This window comes from Zootoca vivipara, chromosome 9 (assembly GCF_965207765.1).
Source record: "Zootoca vivipara chromosome 9, rZooViv2.hap1.1, whole genome shotgun sequence".
In the NCBI taxonomy this organism is placed as follows: domain Eukaryota; kingdom Metazoa; phylum Chordata; class Lepidosauria; order Squamata; family Lacertidae; genus Zootoca; species Zootoca vivipara.
The window spans coordinates 67,069,707-67,097,680 of NC_142592.1; the positions used below are offsets into that span (position 1 = coordinate 67,069,707).

General features: G+C 47.1%; 1 protein-coding gene and 1 long non-coding RNA gene across 2 annotated transcripts; one reads left to right on the forward strand and one right to left on the reverse strand.

The window, feature by feature from the left end:
• On the forward strand, positions 1–27,619 carry GDI2 (GDP dissociation inhibitor 2). Its single transcript, XM_035128557.3, has 11 exons — positions 1–672; positions 12,498–12,605; positions 16,652–16,751; positions 18,515–18,649; positions 20,587–20,785; positions 21,913–22,044; positions 23,060–23,159; positions 24,461–24,632; positions 25,664–25,808; positions 26,362–26,416; positions 26,511–27,619. Exons 1-11 carry the CDS (start codon positions 244–246, stop codon positions 26,664–26,666), a joined length of 1,731 nt encoding a protein of 576 aa, XP_034984448.2. The 5' UTR covers positions 1–243; the 3' UTR covers positions 26,667–27,619.
• Positions 1,035–1,937, reverse strand: LOC148684678 (uncharacterized). The gene is made up of 2 exons (XR_015945807.1): positions 1,784–1,937; positions 1,035–1,217 (listed from the first exon to the last, which is right to left on the reverse strand). It is a non-coding gene; the product is annotated as an uncharacterized LOC148684678 (long non-coding RNA).
• Positions 27,620–27,974: the final 355 nt, after the last annotated feature.

The following is a 27,974-nucleotide window of genomic DNA, read 5'->3' on the forward strand; positions in this document are numbered from 1 at the left end:
GCAGCGGAAGCCCGGCGAAGGGCAAGCGGCCTCTCCCGCGCCTCTGCGCCTGCGCGACCACCACCCCCGAGCCCCCGGTTAGGGGGTGCACCCTTTCCCCTCCGTGACCATCCCCCCCCACGACAGCGAATGGGGACGCGCGGGGGGCGGGCCTATCCGGATGACTGACGCCTCTCTCGCGGCGGCGGACCAATCCGGGCTCCTCGCCGGCGAGCGGCCCCACCATCCCGCCGCGCCTCTCCGATGGAGGAGATTGGGGCTCCGGGGGGCTCCTCCCCCTCGGGCGGCCGCGGAGGCCCCGCCCCTGCCCCGCCCTCCCCTCGGCGCCGCCGCCAACCCGGCTCGCGCCACGACGCAGGCCCCGCCCCTCTGGCGCGCTCTCTTCCTGGCGGCGGCGGAGGCAGCGGCAGCGGCGCCTCCATTTTCTGCTCCTCCTCCTCCTGGACGTCCGCAAACTGCTGCCGCCCTCAGGCCCCTCAGCAGCCGCCGCTCCTGCTGCAGCGCCTCCGCAGGGAGAGAGGAGCCGAGGCCGCCGCCGCCTCCCCAGACGCCTCCTCCGCGGGCGCGACGCCCTCCTTCTGCCTCCTCAGCAGCTCCTGCCGCAGCCGCCTCCTCTTCGCCGCAGCCATGAACGAGGAGTACGACGTGATCGTGTTGGGAACCGGCCTCACGGTGAGCCGGGCCGGGGAGAGGCCTCCTCGCAAGGCCGCCCTCCTCCTCCTCCTCCTCTTCTTTTCCTCCCTCCCTTCCGCCCTTCCTCGGCCTCCCCGCCTTCCTCCTCACGTCTCGCCTCGTGTTTTTGGTCGGATTTCTCTCTCATTTATTTTATATATTCCCCACACAGCCGCCCTGTGACGTGTCTCCTCCCCCCCCCCATCAGAAAAACAGCATAATAATAACGGCAATAATTATTATTTCTACCCATCTGGCTGCGTTTCCCCAGGCACTCTGGGTGGCTTACAGCACATAAAAAACATACTAAAACATAATAATAATAATAATAATAATAATAATAATAATAATAATAATAATAATGGTTTTACATACGGGGTTTTTATTTTTTGGTGCTGCCCGCCAAATGTCACTGGATCCAAAGGTTCCAAAGCCCTCGATTTCCTTCCACGCCTTTTAACCTATTTCTCCTCGCGATACTTTAATTATTTCTACCCCGCCCATCCGACTGGGTTGCCCCAGCCACTCTGGGCGGCTTACAGCACCTATTAAAAAAAAACAGAATAAAACGTTACACTTAAAAAAGCTTCCCTGCACAGCGCTGCCTTCTCTGGGTCGTTTGGCATTTTTTGGTCGTGGGGGGAGGGAGAAAGAGCCGCTTGCCCATCTTTGGGGATGCTTTATTTTTTTGGGGGGGGGGGTCACCTCCAGTGGTTGCCCTGTCTCAATTCACACACACCCAAAATTACAGGCTTTGCTCCTATTTTTCTTTTTAAACAACAACCCAAGCTTTAATTTGCTCCTCTCGCTGAATCTGTGCCATCATTGTTCAGAGCTTCAATCTCCCCACCTTAACTGGTGTGCCCTTAACTGTTCTTCTCCCCCCCCCTCCCCATATTTCTCCTTAAGGGTCGTTGCTGCTTTTGCCTTAACCTAATGCGTTTTTTCCTCTCTCCTGACAATTCCACGCTGGCCTCCTTTTCTCTGGGTGTATTGATTTTTTTGTCCTATCATAACTCAGCTCACACGTCTGAGTGCTGCTCCTGCCATCCCCCCCCCCATTGCCCATTTTGCATGCATGTCCCCCTGCTCCCCTTCTGGGGGCACTTACCTTTGCTCATGCCCCCAAGGGCTGGCCCATTAGCACGAATGGGACACCGCCTGCCCTACAAACCTCAGTCTGCCCACAGCGAGCCCCTTCCTGCTTGGCTTCTTACTGGCATCCAGCCCACTCACTGACTGTTAGCTTCCTCCTCCTTAGTCTCAGTGTTGCCTTTGTAGAACTCGACAGGAAACCAGAATTACTAGGCTCTGCCTCTTCATTATCTCTGGCTCCACCTCCTGTTGGCCTCCCTCCCTTTCGCTCTGCCAGCCCCCTATGGGCACCAGGTACCCCTGGTTTTTGCCATAGCCATCCTTAGCGGTAGCCGCCCATGAAGTACTGCTCTTCAACTAAGGGCCCGTCTAGTCCAGCATCCTGTTTCTCACTACCGTATAGCCAACCAGATGCATCTTGGGATCTGAGTGCAATAACCCTTTCCTGGTGTTTCTTTCGGCAGAAGCCTACTGCCTCTGAGCATGGAAGCTCCACATAGTCTTCATGATCTGTTGCTGTTGATAGGCCTCCATGTCTAATAGCTCATTAAGCCATTTAAACTGGTGACCATTAACCACATTTTGTGGCAGTGAATTCCTTAAGTTAACTATGTGCTACATGAGCACATCTGCCGTGCATCTTTATTCAGCGAAGAACATCTAGCCATTGTACCCCGTAACCTTTCTACCTAGCATTCTTCCTCTACTTTTATCCCCCATACCAGTCTTAGTACGGTAGTAGTGACATCCCCTTCATTTGTCAGCAGTGTCATGTTCTGCAAGTGTCATTCCACTGCCCCTCTGATTCGCCACCCTATATTGCTCTTGCCAGTTCTGTCTCCATCCCTTTTCCCAGGCATCTTTGGTAACAGTGCTTCCCTGAAATGAAATCTCTCAATTCAGCCCCCTGCCACCTTCCACTTGCCTTGCACATGTCTCCTTTACCACTCACCTAGCCCATGTCTCTTTCTTCAGGGCATTGATTATATTTTGTCACATTCTTACTTGGTGCCCTCTTCCCCCCCCCCCCAGTGTCATTCTTAATTTCTTGCCCTTGTCTCTTCCCTTACTGTATGTCCTTTGTTTCATCCCCCCACCATTTTCTTTTAGCCTTTGGGCTTTGTTTTATTATTATTATTGACTGCCTCTAAGTGTCATGTTAATTATTTTCCCCATATTTCCCTTTATTACACATGCCTTTCTTTCTTACCCCTGTCTTCCTACTTAATTCTCCCAGTCATGGCACTGCTATTCTCTTTTCATCCTCCTTTTTACTCCTTCTCTCTCATCACCCCCTCTTTGCCTCTGTTCTCATCCTCTGTTCTCTTCACACCAAATCCTCTTTGTTACTGCTCCAGAAAGATCAAGGTCATCCCCTTGGATATCACTCTTTTAATTCCATGCTTGACAGACTTCTCCATGGTTTCACAGTACTTGCCACGTCTTCTAACCATGTTAATTTGTCCGTTTCTTTTAACATTTCTTTACATCTCTATTCCATTTTCATAACATGCATCTGCTTTTCCTTCAGGGCAGCATACATAACCTTAAATCCTACTCAGCCACCCTGAGAGGAACTAATAGGCCACTTTGTGCTACTTATGTAGGATAAAAGTGGGTTACAGATTTTTTTTTGAATGACCCAAGTACACCTAGTTTGATTTATGACTGTAGGGATTTGAACATGCATCTCAAACCCTGATCTCACATCTCCAAGAATTTAACCATTGGCTCTTGCATTACAGCCCTATCTTCCTGCTTGAGTCACATGTCATCTCCTTTAGTTCTTGTTTGACTCGTTCCTTTAGGCCTGGCTCTGTTAAGTTTCCCCCAGGCCTAGCCTTTCTTACATACCTTGACTCCTTTTCCCATTCAAAATGTTTGTAGCTTTTCTCTTCTTCCCAGATCACACCTATCTCCTGACCCTTACCTGATTGTTAGCTCCTTCATCCTCTTACTTCTCTCGTTTGCTTTTATGATGCTTTCCTCTTTGCCCTGTCAGGTCCTCAGGCCATCTAGCATAATATTGTCAATGGCTCCCCAGGGTTTGAGGCAGAGGTCTCTCACAGCTCTACCTGGGGGTATCTGGGATTGAATCTGGGACCTTCTGCATGCTAAGCAGAGGCCCTGCCATTGAGCCATGGCCCTATCCTCTTTTCCTACTGTCTAGTATCCCCCAAAACTTCCAGCCCAGCACCTTGGCGTTGCTCCTTCCTGTGGCTAGTCTCTTTGAAAGAAGGGTCTTCCTTCCAAATAGCTAGGTAACATCTTAATCCCTATTCACTTGGTACTTGTCATAAACTGAGCTCTTGCCACAAACTGAACTACAGTATTTACATCAACTAAAATGACAGGAGGAGGAGCATGTTTAAATTTGGGGAGGAATAGATAGCGCTTCTCAAATATTGATTCTTGCCTTGCTGATTACTGCTACCCTTTTAAATTGTCAGTGCCTTTGGGGATTACAAATCTCAAATTGACACCATCTTCTCGCTTGGACCACCCTTTCTGTGAAAGGGAATCGATGGTCAGCACCTCCCCCAAAAAGCATGTTTGCCTTAATTTGACAATAATGTTGTCTTCCATGTTTGAGGTGGCTTGATGCAGGAATATGAATTTGACGTGGTATAGGAGGCATTAGCCTCTATTGTTTTGTAGCAAACCAATTTTCTAATTGTCACTGCTGAGTTAACATGGGTTCTGAGAAGCTGGATTTTAGCTGGCATTTAAAACAACCACGTTACTGTTCACCATAATTTGGAGGTGGGTGAGTTTTGAGAGGAGGACTTTTTGTAGCCTTTTATGATCTAAAATGGGGAGCTGCCTCATATCTAAATGGTGGCAGTCACAGTGTAGACCAGTCACCTGATCTTTCAACAACCCTGTGTGTGTTCTTCTAATAAAATGGCTTTTCTCCCCCTCTTCCATGATGGCTTACCAATTTCAGTTCTTGTAGTAGATATCAGTTCTGAACAAATGATGGATGGCAAGTCATAAGATGAGAGAAGGCATTGTTCTGTTCAGGGAGAAATAAATATGGCTCCGAATGAAGGCGTGCTTCCTTTGATTGTTGAAGCCAGCTTTTTCCTGCTTTTGTTTTTCCAAAGCTTTGCTCGTTTGGAGGGATACAACAAGAGATTTTTGCATTTTGGCTGTGAAACATGCTTTGCATTCCTCCCTGACTTTGAAGGCCCCTGGGTGTAATTCTGCTAAGAGCTGTGTTTCCAGTGTTTTGGTGCTTCTGTGGTTACCAGCTGTGTGTCATGATTGCAGACTGCCGAAAGAAGGGCGTGGGACGTGGGTAATAAATGGAGTCTGCTTGGGCTCAGGTTAGTTACCCAGTGGCATTCGTTTTGCCATGTGCATTAGTACAGGCCTGCCGTCCAGAAAAAAGTGAACAACACATGGAGAAAGCTCAGAGGCTGCTATTCATGCTGCAGTATGAGCTTCTGTCTATGTATGTGGCAGGAAAGCCCTTTCTCATGCTTGGGTGCATGTTGGACTGAATTTTGACCTCTTGGGACATAGCTCGCTTGTGGTTTCCTCTGTATTCTAAGGAAATGCTGAATGAGACAAACGAAAATGTTTCAGCATAATTCTAGCAGGTAGAACCCTTGCTTTCACATATCTATTTACAAGATTTAATTGCTGTAATCTCATTGTGCCTTGTCTAGCAGAGCTTGACTTTGAAATGATTGAGGGTTTTGTTGGGTATGAACACTTTAGACAAAATGGCCTTCCTTGACCAAAATTTGCAGCTAAGTAAAGTATCTGACACTTTACTTCAGTTATTATAAATAAAAAAGGCCTTGTGTTTAAACAGGATATATACTGTACACTTAAAATAATTAGTTGTTCTGCATAATTAAGCTTGCATTTCTGAAATCTGGGCTGTCAGTCAACTCTGAAACTCCTTATCTTGGAACTGAAAACAGGTATACTGTACATTGGAGCTTTCAGCCAACACTCTTCAAGCTTTCAAATACCCTATTTTGTTGGCTTTGTTGGTAAACTAGACATCTTTATAAAAAAACTGAACCAGTCAATCTTAACAAAGAAGTTTTTGCATTATCAAGGCTTAGTTCTGCTACAGCATACAGTGGTACCTCGGGTTACAAATGCTTCAGGTTACAGACTCCGCTAACCCAGAAATAGTACCTCGGGTTAAGAACTTTGCTTCAGGATGAGAACAAAAATTGTGCACTGGCGGTGTGGCAGCAGCGGGAGGCCCCATTAGCTAAAGTGGTACCTCAGGTTAAGAACAGTTTCAGGTTAAGAACAGACCTCTGAAACGATTTAAGATCTTAACCAGAGGTACCACTGTACAGTATTTCAAACAGGCCAAGGAATCTGATTGTGCAGTAATATAACCCCATTCCTTGCACTTCATTTAAAGCCTTTTATGAAAGTGCAAAAAACCTCTTAAATCTTTCTTTCCCCTGAGCCTGTTCTTTGTTGCGGTTAAAACATTTATATATGACTTTTAGTTCTTAAGAGTGGTTGGACAGGATGGGGAGGGAGGGGGTGGTAGATAATTTGCCAGGCCTACCCAGTTAGTTCCTTGCAGATCTGAAACTTGAATCTAGATTAAAGTCCAGCAGCAGTCAAATTTCAGATATCTGAAGTGGGAAATATTTCAAAGGGGTGAAACTGTCGCCACAATTGGGAGCAAGCCTGAACTCTGTGCAGCTTCCTTAAGAGGAAATGGGGTGTGTGTGAGTAACTGGGCTGTAAGCCTCAACTGCAAACCATGGGAATGGTGCAATACAGTTCTGCAATCTGTGCGTAGTTCCTCCTTGGCAATTTGAACTTCATTCGCTCACCAGTTCTGTATTTGATTTGAGCCTCAAACTTTTGATGTGCCTTCATGTTCTTCCTACACCCCAGGAGTAGTGCTGCTGCTTAGGGTGGCGATTACCAGTTTTAAAACTGCATGTCTCTATGTGGTGTTACTACTGTAGTTCACAGTGCTGCACAGAGTTTCCACTAGGTTTTATATATGCTTACCTTGACCCAGGTGGCGCTGTGGTTAAACCACTGAGCCTAGGGCTTGCTGATCAGAAGGTCGGCGGTTCGAATCCCTGTGACGGGGTGAGCTCCCGTTGCTCGGTCCCAGCTCCTGCCAACCTAGCAGTTCGAAAGCACGTCAAAATGCAATTAGATACAGTAAATATGAACCGCTACAGCGGGAAGGTAAACGGCGTTTCCATGTGCTGCTCTGGTTTGCCAGAAGCGGCTTTGTCATGCTGGCCACATGACCTGGAAGCTGTATGCCGGCTCCCTCGGCCAATAATGCGAGATGAGCGCGCAACCCCAGAGTCGGTCACGACTGGACCTAATGGTCAGGGGTCCCTTTACTTTTACCTTTACCTTGAAAACAACTGAAGAAAATAAGAGTGGGATTTCAGCCACGCTGGCAAGAATCTTAAGTATTCAAATCTCCCTAAGGCAACTCTTGATAAAGGTTACTTAAGTGGTACATCTCTAGGCATCATGCTTTCTTGTGGTCTTCAGGACTGAAATCATGATGTTTGATCATGGGCTGCAGTTCTAGGCTGCAATGCTTCTGTGCCTCAGGAGGCTTATTGCCACTTCCGTAGCAAGAATCTGACCACAGTGTCCTTCAAACAACACTTGCTACATTTGATGGGTAGAGAGAGAGTTCAGCAGTAGCATTCTTGCATAAAAGATAATGCAGTAGTACAGATTACTGGCTTGCAGGTTCATTGGTTTGGTGGCATTACTTGGAAGCGGAGGAGGTCACTGCAGCTAGACCAGCAGCCCAGTGAAACATAATAAACTTTATAAACACATTGTTGGTTGGGGAATGAGTTTTGTAGCCAACACATCTGTCTCCCAACAGGAAGAAGAGAGCCAGCTTACATAAATAGTTGTTTGTGAAGTACAGAGATCCACACGATTTGTGCTTGCCAGGTTCCTGTCTCTTTGCCGCTGGCTTGGGCCACTGTGTAGCCAAAGGAACATTCTAACTTGTGTGCCTCCTTTTCTACTCACTGTTCCTGGTGAGGTTGCTGTTTTGGCCCTGCATGTGGGGGGTACTCCAGGTCCACAACAATCAAACAGTCCCCCAGCCTTCTTCTCAGCTTTAGAGATCTCAGCATTGCCACACACACTGTGGTGAACAAAAAGCTGAAAGCCCATTTAAGCATATAAACTCTCGACTAGAAGTCCCTGGTGCAAACTTATAAACCACTCTACAGTGATACCTCGGTTTACAAACATAATTGGTTCCGGAAGTCCATACTTAACCTGAAGCGAACTTTCCCATTGAAAGTAATGGAAAGTGGGTTAATCCGTTCCAGACAGGTCCGCAGAGTACTTAAACTGAAAATACTCAAACCAAGGCGTACTTAAACCGAGGTATGACTGTACAAAATACAGAGCTACAACAAATAGCTACAGTGCTGATCTTGATTCTGGGCAAAATGTCTATATAGGCACATGTCTGCCTTTCAAGCTCCCATTCTGGCTGGTCTGTGGGGGAACCCTGTGCTCATGCACACCGACCCAAAGTTGTACGTGTACATGTTTCATTCAACAGATTGCAAAATGCATTCTGAGTATTTGGTTCCAGCTCAGCAGTGGACCAAATAGAACCCTTCTGAGTTGTAGAGAGGGGCCTCCTAGTAAAAACTGCAACTGCTGCGGCAACAGTTTTGCACCAAAAGTGGTCATTATCTGATGGCTGGTATTGTGGTGCCCACATTTCCACTAAAGTCTACCTGTGACGTTGGCATATGTCAAACATTGCATGTAATTGTAGCTACAACATGATGCAACCATGCATGTAGTATTCACCGGACTATCTACATGTTTTCCCCTTCCCAACTACCTGCTTTTTCTGTTTCTCCTTTATGGGGAACTTGTGGCATTTGGAATATTTGCTAAAGATCTGAGAACCTCATATAACTGGCCCTGTCGGCTGCAAAGGAAGAAATCTGGTCGGAACTTAAACTGTGATGTGGCCTTGCATATAATTTTAAAATGGGATTAGAAGTGTACGTGCTGTCGATCCAGCACAGGCATCCCCAACCTTCGGCCCTCCAGATGTTTTGGCCTACAACTCCCATGATCCCTAGCTAACAGGACCAGTGGTCGGGGAAGATGGGAATTGTAGTCCAAAACATCTAGAGGGCCGAAGTTTGGGGATGCCGGATCCAGCAGCTTGTCAGATACAAGCTGTGTTCAAAATATAAATGTTAGTAGTTTACATTTTGCCTTTGTGCTCCTCAACTGCACTTGGGTTTATAGTAGATTGTTGAAGTGATTTCCTATTTTGCTAGTACTTCTAAATCAGTGAATAGAAGCGTATGGTAGGGTACTGTCCTGACTGTTGCTCCTTGGCTGAATTAGCAGAAAACCAACTACTTTTCCTTGTGTGTGGGAAGGGGTCCCAATGAAACTGTGAATAATGGAGGGGGGGCTAACTTCTATCAGCATGGCTGATGGGATTTGTAGTTCAACAATACCTGGAGGCCCATAGGTTAGCTAATAATCTACAGCAGTGGATCCCAAGTAGATAAGTAATGTGAACCCTCTCCAAGCCAAGCCTTGGACCCGCCCTTCTTTTGAAAATGTTGATACCTCTGTGGTAGTTTCTGTTACGTGAATGGTGCCACAGACCCCCTGGATGGGGTCCGTGGAGCACCAATTGGGAGTCAATTTATCCATAGTGCAATCCTAACAACGTCTAGTGGGAGGCAAGTGTTGTTGAACTCAGTGGGGCTTACACTAGGAAAATAGGATTAGGATTGCAGCCTTAATCCCTGTCACAGTAGTAACATTAATCCAGTGCTGTGGCTTTGGGTTGAGGAATGTGCCAGTCCCATTGTTTCTTCCGCGGACCTTTGTCATACAAGCAGCCCACTTGCCTGGAAATTTCCGTTTTATCTCATGCCCTTGATGTAAAGGAAGCTCTATCGAAAACTGGTGTATCCATCCATCTTTACCTGTAAAACACACTAGCCACGATGCTGTTGGGAAACAAATAGAGCAGGAACTCCGACTTCTTTCACAAGAGAGGCCAGGAGAATTTCTGTATGCTGCCTGAGAGCTGCTATCATGTCTTGCTCAGTGATTTTTTGTTTGTTTGTTGAATTCTCCTCCAGCAGCTTCTTCTAGTGAATTTTGTTGCTATCCTAATATTACTCTGTTCTTAGGACCAAGCTCTGTGAGTGCTTGCTTGTAATTGTGGAAGGCATTGGAATATCTTTACACCTTCATGAATATAAGCAAGCATTAAAATATCTAACCTGTAGCATGTGCTGTAAAGTTAGAATGTAGACTGCCCCAGGATCAGTCCTAATTGCAAGCCTAGCTCCACTCTATAACTGAAAACATTTTAGCCTGTTGGCAAGTTGCTTTTGGCTCAGCAAGAGCTACTTCAAAATACTTAGTCTAGTAATGCAGCTGTTGAAGCCATTTTGCTTCCTGGCATCCTCTTAGTACAGGCATCTCCAAACTTGGCCCTCCAGATGTTTTGGGACTACAATGTCCATCATCCCTGACCACTGGTCCTGTTAGCTAGGGATCATGGGAGCTGCAGGCCTAAACACCTGGAGGGCCGAAGGTTGGGGATGCCTGTCCTAGTACCACCAGGAATAGTATATTTACATATTATAGTTGCCCTGGACCAAGTAGGAGAAATGGACTCTTGGAGGAAATTGAGGCACTACAACAGGTTAAACTGCAGCAGTTACGTTTGGGGCATCTTATCCTGGAGTGAATCTAGATTTTCAAGTTTGAGACTGGGCACTGAACCAACCAAGAACATGTAGGCAGGATCTTGCTTGCCTAATGCTAACTAGAAGCACTGACTGACTCTGCCATGTTTAACCCTTGCTGTGCCCTCTCGAAAATCTGTTGGTGGTGAAGTGGGGATAATGCATCCAAATTTCTCAAAAGGCTTAAAATTCTTTGGTTGGCAGTAAAAGTAGCTTCAGGGCAGGACTCTGTGCAAAGGCTTAGAATTATTTGAGATGGACCTGTCTTACTCCTGTTGCAGACACTTTCAAAGAAACTAGAAGACACTGGGCTTCAGGTACACAGCTTTTCAATCAAGTTGGCTCCCCAAACAGCTTACATTGAATACCCAGAACCTGTAAATTCAGAGGGGAGCTGTCCCTTCTACAGAGAAAGGGGAGAGTAGTTGCAGGCAGACTTGGCTGGCAATAGCTCTCCCATTTCTTTGCATTCTCTTTTGGCTCCTGACAGCACATTCTTAATCATTATCTGGGTGCTGTTGGAGTATTAAAAGGCAGAGAAGTCATATGGGGACTGCCTTGCAGCAGCACATGCAAATCTAGCTTTACACTTTCTCCGCTTTTCTCCCCAAGCGTGACCACCAGGCTTCCTGCTTTAGGTTCTGTGTGGAGGCAGGGAAAAGCCAGAGCTAAACTTGAAGATGTCAGTTGCTAAAGGAAGTGGAAGTGACTGGGCATGTGGCCGGTTTCTCCTCGCCTGCCCACAGAGCCACGCCTCTGGAATCCTCCCTTGCTTTGGGCTGGGTAGCTATGCAGCGTTGGCAGGCTGATGTGTCAAGCTATTGGAATATGATTTGGAATATTTGAGCAGGTCTGGCTTGGTTGTGCTTTTCTTGGTGGAAATGTTCGTCCGACACAGTGCAGTCTACCACTCGCTGTCGATTGTAGAGCGAAAGCTCTTCTCCCAGCTTAGCAGACGGATGGTATAGTTGTCACGCCTTAACTTGGTTGGCCATAGCTTTCCCTTGCAGCACAAAAGTCCGCTTTGAAAAGGACCTCCCCAAGTAAACATATTCTGCGCTGTTCTGCAAATTTCCCCAGCATTGTGGCTTTAATGCACCTGCCGGTTTTTTTGTTTGCATATCCGGGAGTTCAGAGCACACAGGCTTTCAGGTTGCTTTGTGTGCCAGTTTATAGTGGAGTACCTGCTGACAGGATACCACCTTGATACAGATTTGCTGCAAGACGTTAGTTAATAAATAACAGCTGGCAATTTTCCCCAGTTGCTTCCAGTGCTAGTCTTCTGTTCCTACGTCCACATTTTCTGTTGCAGTATTTGGACAAGTTGCCTCTTCCAACTGTCACCTGCTTACTTTCACTTAGCGCAGGGTAGTGGTTCTCCCATCATTGTCGGCATCCAGGGGTTGAACGACAAGCTGGCTAGCCCCCAGCTGGATCGTAAATCAGTGACCCAAGTCTGCGGACATGGGCACACTTTATTTAGCAGAGCAAAACTGTGCAACAAAAGAGGCTTGAAACTTGTGAAGACATACTAGGGCAGGCATCCCCAAACTCGGCCCTCTAGATTTTTTGGGACTACAACTCCCATCATCCCTAGCTAACAGGACCAGTGGTCAGGGATGATGGGAGTTGTAGTCCCAACACATCTGGAGGGCCGAGTTTGGGGGTGCCTGTACTAGGAACTACGGATTTATTAATCATAAATCAGAACAAAGAAACATGTCGTCTCCTTGCCGTCCCTTCAGAGAGAGAGAGAGAAGCAAAAGCAATAACAACACAATGGAAGTTCCGCTTGTTTCAGCAAACAGTGCTGGAATGTAAACAGACATGTGACACATAAGAATCCCATGTCTGCAACTAAAGGTAGAATGAAATTTTCCAACATCATCACCACCTCCTTTGGAAGCTCTGGTAGATCATGAATGAAAGAGTAAAACCCAAGGGCTTCCTTGGTTTAATGTTGCCGGTTGTTTCTCTCTCCCACAGGAATGCATTCTGTCTGGCATCATGTCGGTGAATGGGAAGAAGGTTCTTCACATGGATCGCAATGCTTACTATGGAGGTGAAAGTGCATCTATCACACCCCTGGAAGATGTGAGTATCCCCAGGCAGCTTTATGTTGTGAATACACGGATTCTGCTTAATTTCTTGGCCAGAATTAGACAAAACTAAAGCAGCAGTCATGTGTAAAGGTAAAGGGACCCCTGACCATTAGGTCCAGTCGTGACCGACTCTGGGGTTGCGCGCTCATCTCGCATTATTGGCCGAGGGAGCCGGCGTATAGCTTCCAGGTCATGAGGCCAGCATGACAAAGTCGCTTCTGGCAAACCAGAGCAGCACATGGAAATGCCGTTTACCTTCCCGCTATAGCAGTTCCTATTTATCTACTTGCATTTTGATGTGCTTTCGAACTGCTAGGTTGGCAGGAGCTGGGACCAAGCAACGGGAGCTCACCCTGTCACAGGGATTCGAACCGCCGACCTTCTGATCGGCAAGCCCTAGGCTCAGTGGTTTAGCCCACAGCGCCACCTGGGTCCCTGCAGTCATGTGTACGGTGCTGCTTTTATCTGTCCCTGCCCCACCGAGCTTACCAGTTAAAATGGGTAGGGTGCCTGGGTTCCTCCAGACATTGTTGGGACTACAGTTCTTCATCCCAGATCCTGCTAGCTGAGGCAGGTGGGAGTCGGGAGAAACACAGGCTATCCACCCCTGCTTTAAAACACAGGATGCAACTGAGGCATGGCTAGGGAATCAGGGGATTCATATAAATTTTGTCCACTTGGAGACCTATTTGCCAGGGGCTTCATCCTTGTGAGAGAGAGCACCCTTCACAAGTAATAGACCTCCATCATTGTGCACGGCTCTGCAGAGTTCGAGAGGACCTAGGGCAGGCATAGGCAACCTTGGCTCTCCAGATGTTTTGGAACTACAACTCCCATGATCCCTGACCACTGGTCCTGGTAGCTAGGGATCATGGGAGTTGTAGTTCCAAAACATCTGGAGAGCCAAGGTTGCCTATGCCTGCCCTAGGGGGTTTGCAGCCTATAAATCATTGCAGGAGACAACAGGAAGTTGTGGGGGAGAGATGGCGTAGATTAGGAAAGCATGTGTTGTTTCAGCTTCATGTATCGAACCTTGTCATGCTTGAACATGAAGCCCTATAGGGTGGTTCCAGAGGCTTCATGGAAGAAGGTAGGTTTTTTGGGGAGGGAATTGAAGTGGGGGTGGCAGTGTGGAATGTGCCCTGGAACAGGGCAGTTCTGCAGCATGCAGAACTAATTGGGCCCACCAGAACTTGCACACTTGCCCTGTGATTCCTTCCGGAATTTTTTTATTTTGTTTCGACTTCCCCTGTGAGGCTGTTTTGGCCAGGCCACGCCCACCTGCTCTACATCTGATGACATCAGGGGCAGGGCAAGTTATGGTACAGCTGGGCCAATGAGAGTTTGCAGGCACCCCTGATCAGTTGATTGGCAGCCCCTGTAAAGCCCTAGACTCACAGTGCTTTGCAAGCAGGAACAATCAACGAATTGGTGGGCCCTCGTGGTGCTCTGTGCATGGCACTTCGCAAGCCCTGATCCACTCACTCAGTAGCAGTCTGGTTTTTGCATCTAGCATTCTGGGGCAGGATTTAGGTAGGTGTTCCGGAACCACAAAGTAGTAGGTAGCTTGATTACTTATTTAGCTTACACACAGGATTTGTGTAGCCCTCTTGGAACGTCGGGCCCCTTATACTTGCAGCTAATGCTAGATTCTCAAGTTGCTACAATGGATTTATTATCAATCTGTGTATTTAATTCTGCAGCAGGGCTGCTGAAAAAGTTCATTTTTGCCTTCAGTATCCTAAATAGGCAGATTTTCCTCTGAGCAAATCTGGCTTAATTGGCATAAAATGGCTCCTAGTTGCATTAGTCTGCAGATCATCTGATAGGCTTTTCTCTAATTTGAAAGGCTCAGGGGTGGGGTGGACAAAGTGTCTAAACCGGAGGGCTGTCATACCAGCCGCTCCTGGCTTGGTACTACCAAGCACTGCACTCCCATATAGGCAGAGCAGCAAGGAGTATGTCAAATCCAAATTCTGGAACTAACTAGCATGAATGTGAAACTTGCATAGGTTTCTCATCTTGTCTTTTCAGCAGCTTTCATTTGCAGAATGTTTAGTTTTATTGTATTGAAGGGCTGTAAGCCATGTCCTTCCCTAGATTTATTTGTGACAATAAACCACCCCACTCATATAAAATACCAAGGTGGCGTACAGCCATACAACAGATTATTGAAAGGTCCTAGAAACAACAAAGAATAATCACAAAAACGGCTGACACATCTTAAGAAAATTTCAGTAACTGAATTGGCCCGGTAGCATAAAAAGGTGTTCAGGCAGTGAGGACACCTGTTGAAGCTCTGCTGAAAGGGACTCCCACAGCTTGGGATGGGTAGCACTAAATACCTGACTTCTAGGTCAGGCATCCCCAAACTTTGGCCCTCCAGATGTTTTGGACTACAATTCCCATCATCCCTGACCACTGGTCCTATTAGCTAGGGCAGCGTTTCTCAGTGTGCCGCGAGACGCTGGCTGGTGTGCCGCGACGTGCGGCGACGAGAAGGGCGATTAGCATTGTCACGTGCCTGGCGGCCGCCAATAAACATCGCTAACCCGCCGAAAAGCAATATTTCTCCTCCTCTTTCCCAAAGCTCAGTGCAAACGAGCCTGGCGGCCGCCAATACACAGTGCTGACCCGCCGGAAAGCAATATTTGGCAAGTGTTTCTTACAGTCATAATTATAATATAGGGCGGCACAGAGTTAATTTTTTAAACTTTTTTAATGGTGGTGTGCCTCGTGATTTTTTTTCACGGAACAAGTGTGCCGTGGCCCAAAAAAGGTTGAGAAACACTGAGCTAGGGATCATGGGAGTTGTAGGCCAAAACATCTGGAGGGCCGCAGTTTGGGGGTGCCTGTTCTAGGTGAAACCTGCTGTGCTTCTGAAATACGGGGGATGGCTTAACAGTGGTCCTCTGGGTGGTCTTGGTGATGGAGCAGTCCTTAAGGTGTCCTGACCCAGGTTGTTCAGGGCTTTGTATATTAATACAAGAACCTTGAAGCTGGCCTGGTGGCGCCTGGGTAGCCAGTGCAGCTTTTCGCAGAGGTGTCCCATCCTGTCAGCAGCCAAGCTGACGCATTCTGCACCAGCTGGAACCTCTGGACCCAAGCTTTGCGGGGACCACCATGCATAGAGCACAGTCTCGAGGTTACCTATGCTTGGGCTGCAGGGGCCAAGTGGTCCTGATCCAATTGTAGCTGGTGTGCAGATAAAGCTGGTAAAAGGTACTCCTACAGCAGCGATGCATCCAGGAGAGCCCCCAAGATTCCCAGGATGGCACCTGGGACTAGGGATGGAGAGCTGAATTGGGTGGACTCAGCTGAGCTAGAAGTCTTGGCCTGGACGGGGACCCTCTGCGTGCTCTTGAGCACTCAGTTTGAACAGCCCTGACTTTCTCGGTTGACAGACCTTCCTGCAGGCATCACCGCAGTCCTAATCGCACAACTTCTTGTCTTCATCCTAATGGTGGAATACATGTATTCATCCTAATGGTGGAATACATGCAATTAGCGAAAATGACAGGTAGAATACAAGGCCAAAAGAATACGAGGCCAAATGAAACAAGAAGTCAATAAGGAATGGGAAGTGTTTAAAGAGTATATAAGAAAGAATAAGGTAAAAGAAACTCCACTGGCAGAATTAGACTGAACCCAATATGTAAGAAATCTACATCATAAAGATTAACTATAGAGGAAAAAAGGGAAAAGAAAATGATGTGTATATAACAAACTGTGCATAAAGAAACAATGTAAAGATAAATTACAGCAAGTCTAATTGGAAGTCATCTGTAAGTTAGAATTTAGATCATAAGTTAGTAAGAGATAGATAAAATACTGTAAGGGGATTTTTCTTTCTTTCTTTTTTTCTTTTTCTTTTTCTTTCCGTAAATATGCTAAGTTGTTATTCTTTTTGTGTTTGTTTGTTTGTTTTTCATTGTATGTTTTTTTTGTCTTCTGTATGATTGTATCTGTGTATTGCTATTTTGTATCTTTTAAAACAATAAAAATTTATTTAAAAAAAACAACTTCTTGTCTTCAAAGCTGTACAAAAGGTTTAGCCTGCCAGGAACTCCACCGGAGTCCATGGGCCGAGGAAGAGACTGGAATGTGGACCTGATCCCCAAGTTCCTTATGGCAAATGGTGAGTGGCTGGCATCTTCTCTAAAATGTCAGGTTTCTCTTTTAGTGCCACAAATACCTGAGTAGGTATGCTCTCCTCTGCATGCCAGTCTTCCAGCACCCCTCCCCAGAGTTAGATATTAGTGCCTCCCTTTAGGTGTATCACTTTTCAAACAGTAATGGGACCCAGTTAACTTATAGGCACTACTTCCAAGTAGGGCTGGGTGATATACTAGTATATTGTCCCAAACCAGTTTGAAGTCCATATTGTGATATTGGTTTCATAATTTTTGATTTGGCAATATATCACAAATCATTGTGTGTGTGCGTGCATGCGTGTGCTTTACAAAAATCACAAAGTGGGATAAACCGTGAAGCCAGCCAATGCTTTTCTTGATTTCTGGAGCCCCTCAGCAAGCTCAGCTCTCCCCTCCCCAGCAGCAAATCACAAAAGCAGGCACCAGCAAAACTGATGCAGGAAAAACCGTGAAGCCATCCAGTGCATCTACATAGCTCCATCCTTATTTCATACTTCGTTATATATTGATATATTGCGATGTTAAGCTGGTGATATAGCATGATGTTGACAACCATATATTGCTCAGCATTACTGTTCACCTCTACATAGTTCCACCCTTATACCAGACCTTTAGAAGGCATGTCAAGGCAGCCCTGTTTAGGGAAGCTTTTAATGTGTGATGGATTTCTGTATTTTAATGTTTGATGGATTTTTGTAGTTTAGAATTTCTGTTTTGTTGGAAGCCGCCCAGAGTGGCTGGGGGAACCCAGCCAGATGGGCGGGGTATAAATAATAAATTATTATTATTATTATTATTATTATTATTATTATTATTATTATTATTATTATATCAATATATTGTGATGTTTAGCTGGTAATATATTGTGATGCTGAAGACCAGCTATTGCCCACCCCTACTTCCAAGTTGGCTGTCCTAGGCATCCATTGCCGTAGCTTGCATGTTTGCATAGTGTCTGTGTTAGAATGGGCAGTATATACCCAAATATAAGCAGAGCCGTCACCTTATGACCTTTTCCAAAGTGGTACAGAGTTGCTTATTTGTGTGGGCTGCTGCAAGCAGAGGGCCTCGCTGTGTCATCCATCCCCAGAGAAGTTTGGTCCTGGCCGAAAGCACAGAAAGCCTTCCCCTCCAGTAATGAACCTAAGCCTGCCACTGCCCATTACAAGCCTAGTTAGGCTCCTAGCTGCTGTGGAGACTAACCTGGCCCTGAGCGCGCTGCCGACCACCTTGGTTGCTAGGTGGCCTGCGGCCCAAATGATTTTTCTAGCTGGCTGTGACCGTTCATTTAAAGCCAGGAGCAGGAAACGGCTGTGGCTCTCCAGCTGTTTTTGGACTCCAGCTTCCATCAGACTGAACCAGGAAGCTAAAGGTCAGGAGTGATAATCTGGAGGGCTACTGGTCCCCCATCCCTGAATTAAGCCAAGTTCAGGGCTTAATCACTTAATCTGCAGGGCTGAGTTTTGTTTTGTTTTTACAAAAAAGAGCACGCTGAGACCTTTGGTTCTCTTACGTCCTATAACTGTCAAGTGTACTGTAGCTGAAGTTCGAGAATCCTGCGCAACTCTAGCGCATGTAGTTTCGTAAGCAGTGCCAACAACCGTATACTCGAGGGTATTTTCAGGCCGCCATTTTCTTGAACAAGTGAATACCTGGTTTGACTAGTCATCCAGGGCCTTTCAATGTATCTTCTTCACCTGTGTCACCTCCAGCTGACTCGTATTCATTAAACTTGCTTTGGTTTCAGGCCAGCTGGTCAAGATGTTGCTGTACACAGAAGTCACTCGTTACCTGGACTTCAAAGTGATTGAAGGAAGCTTCGTCTACAAGGGAGGGAAGATTTACAAAGTCCCTTCAACTGAGGCTGAAGCCCTGGCATCCAGTAAGGAGATGGAGCTTTCACAGCAGTCTGCTGGCTTCCCTCACCAGAGTTTTAAGATACGGAGTCCAAAATTATTGCGCTCCTCAGAAATGTTTGAGGGATATGCACTGGAGCTTTGTTCAAAGGTGTAGAACAAATTAGTACAAAAGACTGAGCCTGGTTTTAACTTCTAGGCACTAAACTGACTTTGCAGTGTTTGAATTCACTCGTACAGCTTCACCATAAATGGATGGATCTGTGTGGCAGATTCTTATTTATAAAAATATTTATATGCTTCTGTACCATAAGAATATACCAACTGAATATATGAGAACGTTATGTCTATGCAGGCTCGCTGAAGTATTCCTAGCCTGCCATGTTTAAGAATAATGTTTTTCACTTCTTACAACATAGAAAATAGGGATGAGTTCAAAGGTCTGGTGCTCATTCACTTTCCCAGCAGTTACTAGTCAGATGGTCCAATCTGCACTCCTTAATCCCATCCATTGTTGTTGTTTAGTCGTTTAGTCGTGTCCGACTCTTTGTGACCCCATGGACCAGAGCATGCCAGGCACTCCTGTCTTTCACTGCCTCCCGCAGTTTGGTCAAACTCATGTTCGTAGCTTCGAGAACACTGTCCAACCATCTCGTCCTCTGTCGTCCCCTTCTCCTAGTGCCCTCAATCTTTCCCTACATCAGGGTCTTTTCCAAGGATTCTTCTCTTCTCATGAGGTGGCCAAAGTCTTGGAGCCTCAGCTTCACGATCTGTCCTTCCAGTGAGCACTCAGGGCTGATTTCCTTCAGAATGGATAGGTTTGATCTTCTTGCAGTCCATGGGACTCTCAAGAGTCTCCTCCAGCACCATAATTCAAAAGCATCAATTCTTAATTGATGATTGATGCTAATCCCATCCATAGACTTGGCTTATAGTGAGATATCTATGCTAGAACATTCACTATTTTGCATATTAATGGTTCCATAATAAATTCCAAAAAGCTTTTTGCAGTATAATAGCCCTTGTCTCAGTAGAGTGCCGTGGGTCACTCCTATTACATGCCTGTTCACACCTTCAAATAATTCTGAGGCTTTGGGCCTATGAATTGGTGGTAAATCACTTGCTTTTGTTTGCATAAGGTCCCAGGTCCAGTCCCTGGCAATGAGTAACTTGAAGGCTCTCTAGCAGCAGAGCTGGGAAGGAGTTCTGCCTCAGCTCTTGGGTCGCTTTTCCTCATTGGTATAGACTACTGAACTAGGAAAGCTAATGGTCTCACTTGGTTTATGGCCACATGCTCAGATTTGTGAGGTAAATCAGCCCGACTTCAAACAAGGTTTATTTTTGCCCTGGTAGAAGGAATCACTGCTCTGGAGCTTGCCCATAGCAGAGCAGTGCTCCTGGGCTGGAACACACTGACTTACATTCCCATATCAGGCCTGGCAGTCTTTGTGAGAACAGACTGTAGCGGCCAAAAAGGTGCAGATTCCGTATATTTGCAGATAGCTGCTCTTAAGTTTCTGCGTGTTTGCTGGTGGGCAAGGGAGAAAACACTGTGCCAAATTCAGCTGGGTGTCTTCTGAGCTTGCAATAAACTCGGTACTTGCTGGAATTTGGTGAGTAGTCCTTGCAGGAGATAGTACATAGGAGAATATTTGGGCTTGTTTTCTGTTCTTAATGGCTGGCTGACGTGTCCCAAGCAGCTTTAGCTTCTCCCAGCCATTGATGGACCTTCAGCTTTTTGTGGCTACAGCAGTCAAAAAAAGCCTGGCCTTCTTTGAGTGCGGCCTGACGGTGCCTCAGTTTCGATGCTTACCTAAACACTGCCAGTGTTGTTGCTGAAATGCAAGTTCAGTAACCTATCCCAGGTTGGTGCTGAAACCCCCCTCTTCTGGACCCAGAGGAAGTTGGCAGCCTAACTTTCGGACAAAAGGTCTGTTTTCTGACCTGTCTCCTTGTTTCGTAGGTCTGATGGGCTTGTTTGAAAAAAGGCGCTTCAGGAAATTCCTGGTGTACGTTGCCAACTTTGATGAGAACGATGCCCGCACTTTCGAAGGGGTTGATCCCAAGAAGAACACGATGCGTGATGTGTACAAGAAGTTTGACCTGGGCCAGGATGTCATAGATTTCACAGGCCACGCCCTTGCACTGTACAGAACTGATGAGTAAGTGGTTGCCAGAGAGAGAGAGAGAGAGATGCTTTGGCCGGTTCAGCAGCTGTGACTGCTACAGGATTGAGACAGTTCAGCCCCAATGGCCCAGCTGGACTATTGCAATGTGCTTGATGTGGGGCTGCCCCTAAGGCTCATCTAGATGCTGCAGCTGGTGTAAGATATTGCAGTCTGGCTCTTGATATGAGCTGGTTGTTGACAACATGGGACATTACTACTGAAGAATCTGCCCTGCCTGCCTATACACTACTGGACCAAATTTAAGGTCTTGCTTCAGGCCTTTGGCTGGCTAACATTCTGCGGTCTTTTAAGTGTGTTTTGGGGAGACACGGTCATTGGTTTATTTTTGTTTTATTACGTATTTTGTATTATGTTGTGAACCGCCCTGCAATCTTCTAATGAAGGACAGTATACAAATTTAATTAGTAGTAAAGCCAAAAAAATCTACCTGAAGGACTGTCTTTTCTCCATACATTCCTGCCTGTTTTTGAGATCTGGGGAAGTATGACAACTGTTTGGCCGCAAGAAAAGGACCATTTAGCGTGGTAGGGCTTGAATTGTGGAATTAAAGATGCAGGTTTTTTTCTGTGTTTGGGTGCCAGCTTCAAACATTTTATTTACACACGCTCGCAGTGTCACGTGACCCAATTATATATTCTTCTGATCTGCACTTTACAAGATTCTCCCCCCCCCCCCACACACATTTAGTGGTATAGAAATGTGTAATTTTTAATAAGTGCTCATGAGAAACATCTCGTGTGCTAAGATTTAAGAGAGGCTTTGTGTTCTAGTGCAGTGTGTAACTGAATTTTGAGTTGGTGGAGAAACATCTAAAGGAAGAGCGGAACCAATTCATTCATTTTATTTCACAAAATTTATAAAATTTGACTGTAAAAATCATCAAGCAGTTTACAGGAAACCATAAACCAAAGTGGTTATTAAGAAAACAGTAAGACTTTTGAAAAGTTAAAATAACAGTAGACTAAAAACATTAAGACTCTCATCACTAAACCTCTTTAGATGTTTAGAGATAAAAGTACAGAGAAATGCACAAAGGCCGTCGCCAAGCCAGGTGCCTAAAAAGCTGATCCTCATTATATAAACTCTCCTCTTCCACTCAGCTACCTAGACCAACCCTGCCAAGAAACAATCAACAGGATTAAACTGTACAGCGAGTCTCTGGCTAGATACGGCAAAAGCCCCTACTTGTATCCCCTTTATGGCCTGGGAGAGCTGCCGCAAGGATTTGCAAGGTGAGAGAACCTTTCTTTCCTTTTCCCTTTTCGGCAAGTGGTTCCGCTGCATTGCCTATCCTTTCTCTGACCTCGTAGGCTTTGGGGCTCCCTTCCTTTCTGCTTCCAGGCCCCTCTAATTTTTCTATGGAATCAACGTCCAGCTGGCAGAGGAATTTTCTGCCACTGGGAGGATTTTCCCTTGGGAAATCTGTTGGCAGGTGCTGGCTTTACCATGGGTATCCTCAGCAAGAGGCTGGGCTGCGTGGGACCCATGTGCAAAGCCAATTGCCTGCCCCATAAGAGGCTTGGGGAGCAGCCTTCTCTAGCACACAGCCACCTGCACTGTGAAAATTGAGAGAAAGGGAATGAGTTGCTGCTAGTCCTCAGTACAGCCACTTTGGGCATAGACAAACAGGGTGCAACCCAGGCCCCTTTTGCTAAAGGCCAAGGAAGACGCTCCCAGGAGAATTGCCTGCAAGCAGGGGGTCGGCACTCACCACGGGGCCTGGCCTGCAGCGTGCCTGAGCCACGCGTCTCTCCTGGGAGTGATGCGGTGGCTCAGGGCCCCACACTGCCCGGAACGGCAGCGTGGGGCTTGCGTCCACCAGGTGGACTCCGTGGGCAGCTTGCCGCACCGCCCCCCCCCCCCGGCGGATCACTGCAGTGCCCCCATGTGTGGATCGCCCTGCCCCCGCCGCTCCGGGTGCCCCTGCCTGCAAGTAAAGGCCTTGTTCCCCTTGTCTGGTTCAGTTTCCTTTTCCTGGCAAACACAGGGCTTCCAAACTTGCCACAAAGTCAAAGCCTTCCAGTTCCAATAAGGCAATCTAGGAAAGAGCTTCTCCATTGCCTTTTGCGTACAATTTTCCATGCTTTGGATACACTGCCCATGCTTTAATGTGGGGGGTGGGACTTTGTATCTGGGGGGGGGGTCCCCGCATGCTCCTTCCATAGCTCCGCCCCCCGGCTGTTGGGGATCGAACCCGCAACTCTGGCATTGCCAGCACCACGCTGAGCTATGTTACTTCACCGGCAGGTTAAGCGCTATCTACGGAGGCACCTACATGCTGAACAAACCGATTGAGGAGATCGTCATAGAAAACGGAAAAGTAGTTGGAGTGAAATCGGAAGGGGAGGTATAGTAATGCGGCGTTGTTTTCTCTTCTGCTCAAAACTATTTGCCATTAGCTAGCTCCTCAGCTGGAAAGCTCCAGGGTGATAGATCTGCAGGTCCCTTTTGGGTTTGTGCTTGAATGCAGTTATCACCCTTGGCTGAACTGGTGGCAGAATTAACACAGATGGAGTCATTCAGGTCTCACTTCTCTGGGTGCCCCTTCAGATAACAGCCCCCCCCCCAATTCTTTATAGCAGCTTTGACAAGTGAGTTGTGCCCCACAGAAACTTACGCCATGGGAACTCAAGTGCCAGAGGATTCTTTGTTCTTCAGAAGGATACCCTGGGCTCTCTGTGCAACAGATTAATATGGCTACTTCCCTGAAACTTGCTTGGCACCTGCGTTCCCTTGCAGGTTAGGAAGGTCATGCAAGTGAACCTCCACGTGGCATATCCGTCACCTTCATGAGGCATAACTGATAGAAGTTTGGGGTCATCCTTTGTGTTCCTCTTCTCCTTTCTCCCCACACCAAGTTGGGGAAGGCGCTTGTTGGCATCTATAGATGCTGGTGCCGATGTCTTGCCCTGCTAGTGCTTCCCTCTGAGTAATCTTGTTGCAGCAATCCCAGCTGAGTCTCTGGGTCAGCCTTCCTTCACCTTGGGTCCCTAGGTGTGGTTGGACTCCAACTTCCATCGTTTCCTAGCCAGCAGGGCCTGTGGTCAGGGGTGACTGGAATTGTAGTTCAAGAACATCCAGGGAGCCAAAGCTGAGAAAAAAGGCTGCTCTGGGTTGAAAATGCTGAGAGGGCACAACTATTGTTAGAAAGGAGGAACACACAAACACACACAGCATTGAAAAGGCCCTAGGACAGGCATCCCCAAACTGCGGCCCTCCAGATGTTTTGGCCTACAACTCCCATAATCCATAGCTAACAGGACCAGTGGTCAGGGATGATGGGAATTGTAGTCCAAAACATCTGGAGGGCCGAAGTTTGGGGATGCCTGCCCTAGGACATGTGGAGAGTTGGGTGGTGAGGAGGGTTGACAGTTCCTATCAACTGCTGTGTCAGGTGGGTGTTTAGGGTCTCGGTGTGGGCAAAGGATGGGGAGAAATACTATCCAAGGACTCCTTGCCAAAGCATTGCTTCATCCTTTCCCACTCTGCTTACTAGAAAGTACAGTAGTCAAATGGGGTGTGTGGCAGCTGTATCAGACAGGCGCTGGCTGAGCCACTCTTGTAGTATCCTTGTTGAGGAACCTAGACATCCAGTCTGTTTGAAAACGAAAGGCCTCCTAAACCGGTGCCTCTCCCCCCCCCTTGCAGATTGCCCGCTGCAAGCAGCTCATCTGCGACCCCAGCTATGTCCCGGAGAGAGTGAAAAAGGCCGGCAAAGTCATCCGGGTCATCTGTATCTTGAGCCACCCAATCAAGAACACCAACGATGCCAACTCGTGCCAGATAATCATTCCCCAGAACCAGGTTAACAGGAAATCGGGTAAGCTCGGAAGATGAGGTTGGTTCGCTTGAGGCCTATTATGGCTCCTGCAGCCTCTCTTGTTGATGTGTAGTGTCATGAACGAGACAAACTCCAGTAGGAACTGCTAAAAAATTGGTAGTGTGTTGATGGTTCTCTTCTTATTTAGTAGACTACTACTAAGTCTGGGGTAAGAGCGACAGGTGGCCTAAACCAGCAGATTCCTTCAGGGATTAGACATTTCCTGGAAGACCGCAGCCTTTTTCATTGACAAAGGTAGCCCAGGCATACCTAACTCTGCGGAGGAGCAAAGCTGTGTATCCTTACCCTTTTGAAGCTGTTTTTGGGATAATGTGGATTTGTAGAAATTGATGGAGTGGTTCGGCTTCTTGTAGACATGTTTCTCAGGCTTCTGCCTCTGCACTGGGCAGTCTATTTTTCCAAGTTCTTTTTTTCTTTACTGTATTGTTTCAGAGAATGCTCATGTTATCTATATTTTGTGTTTACGTGAAGCATTTTTGACACACTCTTTGGTTGAAAAAAAGGCTTCCAGGGCTGCTTACAAATGTCAGCAATAAGACAGTTTAGACTTCCAGTCCGAGACAAAAAAAGAAGAGAGATTGGGAGGGAGGGGGAAAAGCTAACTCTGGCACTGTTTCTTAGTTAGAGAATTCTTGTAATGACCAGCTGGAACGGAACAGTTCTAATAGATCTCTTGGTGCTACTGATTAAGACTGGCAGTTACTGGATAAAATCCCTAATACTTAACACCTCAGTCTAGATTTGAAGGGTCCAAGTAGAGCTCTTTACATGCTTGAGTCTGGATCCTTCCGGCTGCATCAGTGCTCTTGCTAACTTCTAGAGCTCTCCTAACAGATACTTCTGGGATGGCTTCCTGTTCTGGTGGGGCAGGCACACTCTACAGAGCCTGGGCTCCAGCATCCTGCCGCTTCTGCTGCAAGTCTTAATTCAGCCATGTGTTGTGACGGGGATGGAGAAGCAGCTCAAGCCAGAAACGGGGTCCCCTGACTCCTGTCCCTTTTGTCTCTTAGACATCTATGTCTGCATGATCTCGTCCGCGCACAACGTGGCAGCGCAAGGGAAGTACATCGCCATTGTGAGCACCACCGTGGAGACAAACGACCCGGAGAAGGAAATCAAGCCTGCCTTGGAGCTCCTTGAGCCTATTGAGCAGAAGTAAGGTCCCCCTGCTCCAAACTCACCATCTTCGCTTGGAGGCACAGGGCCTGTTGAGCTCCGGAAGAGGGGTCCCTTGGCAGAGGAAAGCCCACCCCACACCTGCTGTGCATTATTTGAGCATACGCATTCTAGGAACTGCTTGTTTTGAGGCCACTTGTGGAGGGGTTCTGGGTGTGTGAGGGAGTCCATTTCACTGTCAAACAGCTCTTACCATCAAAGTTCTTTCTGGCGTTTAGTTAGACCAGGCATCCCCAAGCTTCGGCCCTCCAAATGTTTTGGACTACAATTCCTATCTTCCCCGACCACTGGTCCTGTTAGCTAGGGATCATGGGAGTTGTAGGCCAAAACATCTGGAGGGCCGCAGTTTGGGGATGCCCGAGTTAGACTCCTTTCTTGTAACTTGGAGCCATTGGTTTGGGTCCTAGCTTCCAGAGGAGAAAATAAATTTGCTCCAACCTCCCTGGGGCAGCCCTTTAGAAACATTCTTAAAAGTTTTTTTTTAAAAAAAGAATCGCATTAAAAGTGATTTTTCTTTTCTCATCTCCCTTAGGTTTGTTAGCGTCTGTGACCTGTTTGCACCAACTGACCTGGGCAGAGAGAGCCAGGTTTGTATGAATTGGGAAGCAAAAGACCACACAACCTGGTGGGTGGGATGGAAGCTTTGGCAGCAAACCCCCTTGGGCTTCTTGTTTCTTCTAGATCTTCATTTCTCGCACCTACGACGCAACCACCCACTTTGAGACGACGTGTGATGACATCAAAGACATTTACAAGAGGATGATGGGATCAGAGTTTGACTTCGAAGAGATGAAGCGGAAGAAGAACGATATCTACGGAGAGGAGGACCAGCAGTAACGGTGCTTTTTTAAGTCTTAACTTACGAGATCTAAAAATTGGCTGGTGTTGGGGTGTGTGTTATGTATACACAGAGGGACTTAAGTGAGCACCGTACGAAGTTCAATATTGTAAAAGCCTGCTTTTTGTAATCATATCTCCTGAGATTGAAAAAGAGAGTCCCCTGCACTGGTGAAAACGCTCCTCCCCTCTTTGGATATAATCATGTGTTAATTATTCTTTAAACGAGGTTGCTGTGTCAAAATTGCCCTTGACTTTTTAACTGTTGCTAACTTGACTAAAGGATGAACAGATGCTAAAAGTTCCCTTGCTGACCTAGATTGTGGGGTGCACAGGCCCAAATCCCTAACACCCACCTCACTTTCTCCTGACCCCTTTGTAGTCCCCTCCCACCCTTTTCTTTTTGATCTGTGCTCCAGTGAAAGCAAGAGGTTCCCTGCTGACCATTTCCTCGTCTTTCTGCCATGCTCCCGCTCTGCCCAGGAGACTCATCCCATCCAGTCTTAAACTTCATCACAAGCTGCATTATGGCCAAAGCCCACAGCAACTGCAGCCACGTGGCAGGATTTTCACCCGGTGTGCCCCTCCTCCTCCCTCCCCTCGAGCCCCTCTCTTCCCACCTCTGGCCCTCTCCTTAAAAGCTTCTCAAAACGTTTACATCTGTCGGGACACAACTGTGCCGCAAGGCTTTTTGTGTTTTAAAGGCGATAACTAATAAAAACAAAACTTGGTGCAAGAATGAAACTCCAAAGCAGGCAAGGTGGTGTCTGTGTGTGTGTGCAAGTATTTTTCTTCCCCCCTCCCTCTCCTCTTCTGTACCACGTCTGGCTTCTCAAGTGGACCAAACTGCGCTGCAGTATTGATTTGATGGAGCCTGTGGGGCTGCTTCTGTCTGGTGGGGAAGGCTCTAGATGACTTCTGTACTGCCAAGTAAAGCCAACTTCTGGAAACGAGTTCCGTGCTGTGGTCTGATTTCACCTCTCATGTCGCCCTCCCCCTTTGCCCCACAGTGTTCTCTAGATGGGGAAGGAGCCGCATGCACAGGCCCCTGGTAGGGCTTGAGGGCAAGGTTTGCGCTCAGATGGGTTGGGGAAAGTGGTCTTGGGTTGAGGCACGAAGTGGGCTTTGAGCTCTTGGCCCTCAGCAAATCATTTCCAGATAGTCTCCGAATACGCAAACCTGTTAAGAACCGCCTCCTAGCTGCATCACCTTTGTTCTTGGTGTCCAGGTGAAGCACTGAAAAACAAAATGGTCTACTAGCCATATACATAGTTGGGAGCTCAGCTGTGGATCCTGCAAACTTCCGAG